General features: G+C 33.3%; 1 protein-coding gene across 1 annotated transcript; it reads left to right on the top strand.

Moving 5' to 3' along the window:
• The first annotated feature begins 440 nt into the window (after positions 1-440).
• LOC116138033 (E2F transcription factor-like E2FE) lies at positions 441-4006 on the top strand. Its single transcript, XM_031423745.1, has 11 exons — positions 441-721; positions 818-885; positions 969-1021; positions 1145-1222; positions 1317-1370; positions 1470-1581; positions 2072-2139; positions 2224-2296; positions 2400-2461; positions 2611-3013; positions 3646-4006. Exons 1-11 carry the CDS (start codon positions 627-629, stop codon positions 3735-3737), a joined length of 1158 nt encoding a protein of 385 aa, XP_031279605.1. The 5' UTR covers positions 441-626; the 3' UTR covers positions 3738-4006.
• The last annotated feature ends 2972 nt before the right edge of the window (positions 4007-6978 follow it).

The raw sequence follows: 6978 nt of genomic DNA, 5'->3' as shown, positions 1-6978 counted from the left end.
TAGTAATTACGAACTGTCATATTAGATTATGAAAAAAAATTTATAAGATTGAATTGTGAGTCAATCTTTATTAAAATATAAATGGTAGCCGCTGGACCACCCGCACCCGAGGCCTGCACGTGGCTGTCAATTATCAAACATAGTGACATAGTGTTTTGTGGCAACAGTTCCATAATTTTTTTTGTATATAAAACTAATGGAGACGTAAGTGATTTAAACAGAAGTTAAAATAATATCAAACCGACGAATGTTCCGTTTTTTAATCAGATCTTTTCACTTAAATAAGATCCACAAGGACGACAAGCCTACGTTAGACTCTGTTACCAACTCAAATTTACCACCAAACACCCTCAATCATCAAACCCAACCAGGGCACAACAGTAACTCCATTACCAAACTCGAGCGCGTCTAGATCCCAATTCAAATTCCCGCTAATCCAGCTCTTATTTTTAAACTTTTAAAACCACAACGCCCTCCTTTCAGATCCCTCCCTTTCAAAATTTTTACCCCGCCAACGCCAATAGTCAACCCCCCTTCTCTCTCTTCTTAACGGTCCTCCCCCTTTCCCCCCTTTCTCAAGCCGCTCCGCCTCTCTCTACAATTCTCTTTCTATCACTCTCTCAAGGATGCCGCAATCTTCTTCCAACAAGATTCAAGATCCTTCTTCTAGACACTACACTTATAGCCGCAAACAGAAATCTCTTGGCCTTCTATGCTCAAAGTATTTTTCTTTGTTTTTGTTTGTTGATTGGAGAAGTTTCATTATGATTCTTGACGTTTATACTTGTTGTTGATTTGTTTTTCGCTTTATTTGCAGTTTCTTGAGCTTGTATAATCGAGAGGGCGTTGAGTCGATCGGTCTTGATGACGCAGCGACAAAATTAGGTTTTGATCTGATTTTGAATTTCGTATATTTATTTTTGAAACGTTGTGATTGTGTAGGATTTAACTGGTTTGAGAGATTGCAGGTGTCGAGAGACGGCGAATCTACGATATTGTCAATGTTTTGGAAAGCGTTGGAGTAAGCTTCTTGCTCTTTCCCTTTTTTTTTTTTTGGTTCTATTTTCCTAATCACTTCATTATAATTATGCAAATCTGTGCTTATCTCTATTGATATTAAATTAAGCTTATTTGGTTAATTTAGGTTCTTGCAAGAAGGGCAAAGAATAGATACACATGGAAAGGGTTTAAGGCAATCCCTAGGGCTTTGCAGGAGCTAAAGGTAATTTTATTTTGTTTTTCGGGTTTATACTATTTTTTAAAGGTTGATATTTTATATGAAAAAATCTAAATGATTTTGTTTGGTTTGATTGTAGGAAGAAGGTTTGAGGGATGCTTTCACTACCTTCGATGCCAACAATAATGCAAAAGTAGGTCAATTAGGGTCGTTGCAATGCTATAATTTGATGGTAAATTTTTTTTTTTGGGGGATTTTGAAGTGAAATTCATGGCGTTTATTATTATTTAAGGTGTCGGATGATGAGGATGATGATGAAGAGGATGAAAGTTCATCTAATCCCAATACTGGAAGCCAAAGCGATAGTGTGAACGCTAGGCCTCTTCCAAAATCTTCAAAAAACGGTAATTGAAGGAGTTTTTTTTTTTTTTTTTTTTTTTTTNTCGGATGATGAGGATGATGAAGAAGAGGATGAAAGTTCATCTAATCCCAATACTGGAAGCCAAAGCGATAGTGTGAACGCTAGGCCTCTTCCAAAATCTTCAAAAAACGGTAATTGAAGGAGTTTTTTTTTTTTTTTTTTTCTTTTTTAATGTAACTTTTTTTTAAGGATACAATAACTACTCATGCTTTTTTTTACTTGCAAATGCTTTAACTCAAAGCTTTAGATCGCTTTAGTTTGCAAAATTGATGACTAATGATATAAAGTGACTCTAATTTTAATGTTTTCGTATGGATTGAGTTCTTTATATGCCCTTGAATTGGGGACGGTGCTTTGTGTTTGTCTCATAAGTGTTCATTATTCATGAGCAATGGACGTTGTAATTATCAGAGAACTCGGACGCAATTAAGTGACATGTTTCAGTCAGACTTATATGTATGTTTTCTTCACAGATAGCAGAAGAGAAAAGTCTCTTGGGCTTCTAACACAGAATTTTGTCAGGCTCTTTGTCAGCTCTAATGTGAGTGAAAACTCAGGAATTTTCTTTTAGGACTGCCATTATCTTGCAATGTAAGTATTAATAGTATGTTGTTTTGTTTCTCAGGCAGATATGATCACCCTCGATGAAGTTGCAAAGTTACTGCTCGGGGATGCCCACAATTCATCAATAATGAGAAGTAATTGAAGTCTTAACTTAGATTGCTTTTTTTGGACCCGCCTCTGTAATAAAGAGAAACTGAGAACTCCTGTGACTGACATTTTGTTTAATTAATTCTGCAGCGAAAGTAAGGAGGTTGTATGACATTGCTAATGTCTTGTCTTCCATGAATCTTATTGAGAAGGTAAACAAAATATCATAGATTAGTACTCGTTGGCAAAGGATATAGAAACTACTTGATATCTGTATTTTAGTTCTCTAGAATTCGACCAAACTTATTTAAACACTAATGCAATTACACAGTTTTCTTAAGTTTCAACTTTTTCTATGCAGACCCATACTACAGATAGCAGGAAGCCAGCTTTCAGGTGGTTGGGGGTTAAAAAGTTGGAGATTGGTTATGCTGATTCGTTGATCCTTAATGAATCTAAGAAGAGAACATTTGGAACTGATGTTACTAACATCAGTTTCAAAAGGAACAAAGTGGACTCTTTGATAGATGGGAATATAAGCCAAAGTATTAAAATGGAAAATCAACTGCAAGTTGATGATTTGATAAAGGTGGTTGATAGAAGCAATGTTGAAAATGATGGAAAACAGTGTCCAAGCAGTTACCAGTTTGGTCCTTTTGCTCCGGCAATTGTGCCGGAAGTTGATCCCTTAAAGAATAATGCAAAGAGGACATATGACTGGGAGGGTTTAGCTTCTGTGTATTGTCCTCAATATCACAACCAAGGTATGATCTGATACTTCATTATGATCTGTGAAGTGATTTTGAGTGTTGATGTTTAGGATTCACCCAATTAATGTACACAGATGTATCAGAGTTTATGGGAACAAATAAATCGAGTAAATAAAAAGATATTGGTGGAGGTGTCAAACTATTTGTACCTCATCAATCTGTCAGTTATCCGATTTCTGCTTCTTGACCCTTTAAATTTTGATTGGTAATTTCTGAGAATGACTGTTCAATATATGGATTACATTAATAAATGCTTCTTCCAGTAATATTGAGCTTTTCTTTCAACAACACTTTGTTATGGTCAATAAGTTTGTTTAACCTGACATCTGCATTTCCAGGTCTCTAACAGAGTGTTGAGACTGGAATTTCAAGAAAATGCAGCAGTAATGATTTCTTAATCTACTCTTAGTAGTTAGTTCATTCGCTGTTAAAATATTTGAACTGGATGGTTAAGGTTTTGCCTCCTGTTTCAATTTGAAGACTCAATCTTTCATCTGTCAGCTCATTAAAGACGTTTACTTTATTTAAGTAATGCTCTTAAAAGTTATATCTTTTACTATTTAAATATCTTACTGTTGACAATTTGGAAGGTGTACTAATTGCTGGTTTTGCTAATACTATTGCAGCTCTTAGAGACCTTTTTTCTCATTATGTGGAAGCTTGGAAATCATGGTACACTGAAGTTGCTGGGAAGAAGACAATACAACAAATTTCATGAATGCTTTGCCTCCTCTTAAACTTTCCTAATGAGCACATAATTCATTACAGCATTGAGATCAGATTCCTCTCAGACAAGAAGAGATGGCCTCATGTTGGATGCATGCTATGCATCAATCAACATAGGAATGGCTATCCTCAGAGTAGTTTTATTCTAGTGCCCACACATGTACACATTTAGTCAATGTGCTAATTCATTATATTGCAATTCCATCGACCATGTTCTTTCAATCGTTTATCTTAGCAGAGGCTGAGAATGTGCTGTATCACCTGGTTATGGTTTGATATGCTATGTCTATTATGCTTACTGCGCTAGTTTTGGTTTTATTTTGAAAATGAATTATCACCCAAGTGTGGAGCAGCTGAGGCAAATAACTATTCCACACTCGAGGAACTATACGAGTCTATAGATCTCTTGAAGGAACCGAGTTGCCTGTTGGGTTTCTTCTTGGTTGCTTTATGCCCTCAGTTTCAGAAGTATTAAAGTTTTGAGGTGCCAAAAAGGTGTCCTTAACTGGTAATGCTCCTTAAAACTAACTAATCTGGTGACTGATATTGTTTTTGACATTCTTGACATTACATTGAAATTGAGTGACTTCACAATACATTGGGACTTTTGGGAATGTAAAGTGTAACTTTGGAAAACGGTCAAGCGACACTCACTGTCTCAAGTAACAAGAAGTTAAATTGTAACTAAAGGTAGAAAAATAACTTGCCCGCCCGGCCCGTGGCAGGTTATGCAAAACAGTGGGTTGGGCCTAACACGGCCCTTCAACAAGGACAGGTCGGGTTAGGCCTACCTCTTGGCCAAAAGGGTTGGCCTAGCCCGGCTTGTCAACCCTAACCCGACAGGTTTTGATGCAGGTCAGGCTGCGCAGATTTTTTTTTTTAATTTTTAATTTTGTTTTCTTTTGTATAATTGTTTTTAGTTAACTTTTCAAATATCAATAATTCAATTAAATTAATTTTTTTTTGTTAACATTTTAAATATTAATTCAATTTTAATATAATTAAATTGTAATATAAGAAAAATTAGATTTATTTATTTATATAAAAATAATATAAGAAAATACAACAATTATTGACTCGTTAAAAACCTTATCAAGAAAAACCTAATTGAGACAAAAACTTGGTAAGGAAAAAAGAGTACAATAATTGACAATTAATTTACAAGTTATAAAGTTATAATTTACAAAACAACTAATTTGGGGGTTGACTAGAACCTCTTTCATCCGTATCATATATATTATAAAATTGAAATGATTCTATTAAAGTATCGTCAACAACCTCGTATTGATTCTGATGGTGCGACTATTCTCAATCTCGAAGACATGTGATGATTTCAATCATTTTTTTGTGAAAGTTTAGTTCTCTTTTCATTTAAAATTCTTCCACTTGCATTAAATGTTTGTTCGGATGAGACGGTTGAGACAGGAACAGAGAAAACATTCAGGGCAAGTCTTGATAATACTCGAAAAATACATTTTCTGGTTTTCCAATATTTTAAGACATCAAAGTTGACTCTTTGTTGTGGATTTGCTGGTAGCACGTCGGGGGGTTCCCAAATATTGGTGAAGCTCATTACTCTGTAGCTGCATGGAGGACAGTACATTCGTTGTTGATGCTTCTGAAGAGGAGGCTGTGCTTCGGGTTTTGGTCCTCTTCGGCTTATTAAGTGCACTCCAGGAGTTAAAGTCTTCATTTGTTTATTCTGATGCTACTTCCTCAGGTATTTCGCCTCTTTGCTGGTTCCCATACCTATTTCATATTGCAAAAATACCTCTGTAAGACACTCTCTTATCTCTCCTAATTGATTGGCATATGCTTTGTCTCATAAATTTTCACTTAACATGTCTAAACCATTTTTTAAAAGCGCTAATTTAATTCTAGGATCAAATATGGCAGCTAAACAATAAAGAAAATGAATGAGTTTACAATATTTTTTAAATTTTAATTTCATTGCCTTTATTGGTCCCGCTAAAATTTCATTGTTTCTGTTTTTTTTAAATAAATCTGAAATTTTTATCATGTATGTATTACCAATGGAATAGTAGGATAATACACACTAGAAAGTTGTAAAGTGGATTGATAAAATTTTTTAAGAAAAGAATGAAATTTTTTAGCTATATGCCAATCACTCTCTACCAAATAATGAAGACCTCTATTATTTGTTACAAAATAACTAATTAAATTTACATAAGATAAACATGAATCAAACTTAAATAAGTAATATTCCATTTAACAAGCATGTCTAATGTAAAAGTTCTAGGAGACATATTTGATTTTATACAAGCATCTTGAAATTTAACATTTCTTCTATTACTACTAGTAATCCAAGCTAAAGAATCTTTAATTCTATCAATATTATTTCTAATTTTTTTTTTCATACCACTTTTCACATTAAATTAATAATGTGATATGCACAATTTTGGTGAAAAAACTTCAAATTGTTATAAAAAGGAAAATTTATTTTAAAAAAATCTATAGCTCTACTATTAGAACTTGCATTATCTAAAGTTAAACTTATCACTTTATGAACAACATCATAATCTTCTAAAACTTCAACAATTTTATTATAAATTTGTTGACTACTATGATCCACATCCATTAATCTAAATCCCAATAAAGATTTATTTAATTTACATTTGTTATCAAAATAATGACTAGTCACACAAATATAATCTTGTTTATCTCTATCATTCCAAATATTGGCGTTTAGAGCCATACTAACATGACAATTATGTATTTTATTTTTTAATTCTAATTTCATTTTCCAGACAATTTTATTAAATCATTTCTAGTTGCAATTTTAAAATAACTTTTAAATTTTTGAAAAAATGATTTTTTAATAAATCTTTCAAAATATTTATCTTCAGCCATATTAATAGGTTGATCAGTTGCATCAATATATAAAACTAATTGTTCCCTATATACATCAAAATTATAATGCCAAGTAGTACCCATATTAGTTATTTGAGTTTGATTGGTTTTTGTATTTTCATATTGAGTAATATGTTTATTAGCATGCATTTTTAAAGTACTAGTATCATTACTTGCATCAGCTTTATAAATATTTCTACAATACTTGTATCTTGCTTTCTTCATGTGAACTTCATTTTCTGTCTTGTAAAACTTATCAAAATGCCCCCAAACGTCTAATGTGTGCCTATCGTCGGTTTCGACTGCAGTTGATGAACCTGCTTTTGCATGAGATGGAGTTGGAAGAGCACGATGATTATAAG

Source organism: Pistacia vera, unplaced genomic scaffold (assembly GCF_008641045.1).
Source record: "Pistacia vera cultivar Batoury unplaced genomic scaffold, PisVer_v2 Contig1099, whole genome shotgun sequence".
In the NCBI taxonomy this organism is placed as follows: Eukaryota; Viridiplantae; Streptophyta; class Magnoliopsida; order Sapindales; family Anacardiaceae; genus Pistacia; species Pistacia vera.
Note: the sequence above shows the minus strand (reverse complement) of the source record. Positions and strands in the feature narration are given on the sequence as shown.

Coding starts and splice junctions, on each gene's coding strand:
- LOC116138033 (XM_031423745.1), top strand. CDS start 627: ATGCCGCAATCTTCTTCCAACAAGATTCAAGATCCTTCTTCTAGACAC. Junction 2,140..2,223: donor GGCTCTTTGTCAGCTCTAAT/GTGAGTGAAAAC, acceptor TTTGTTTCTCAG/GCAGATATGATCACCCTCGA. Junction 3,014..3,645: donor TCCTCAATATCACAACCAAG/GTATGATCTGAT, acceptor ATACTATTGCAG/CTCTTAGAGACCTTTTTTCT.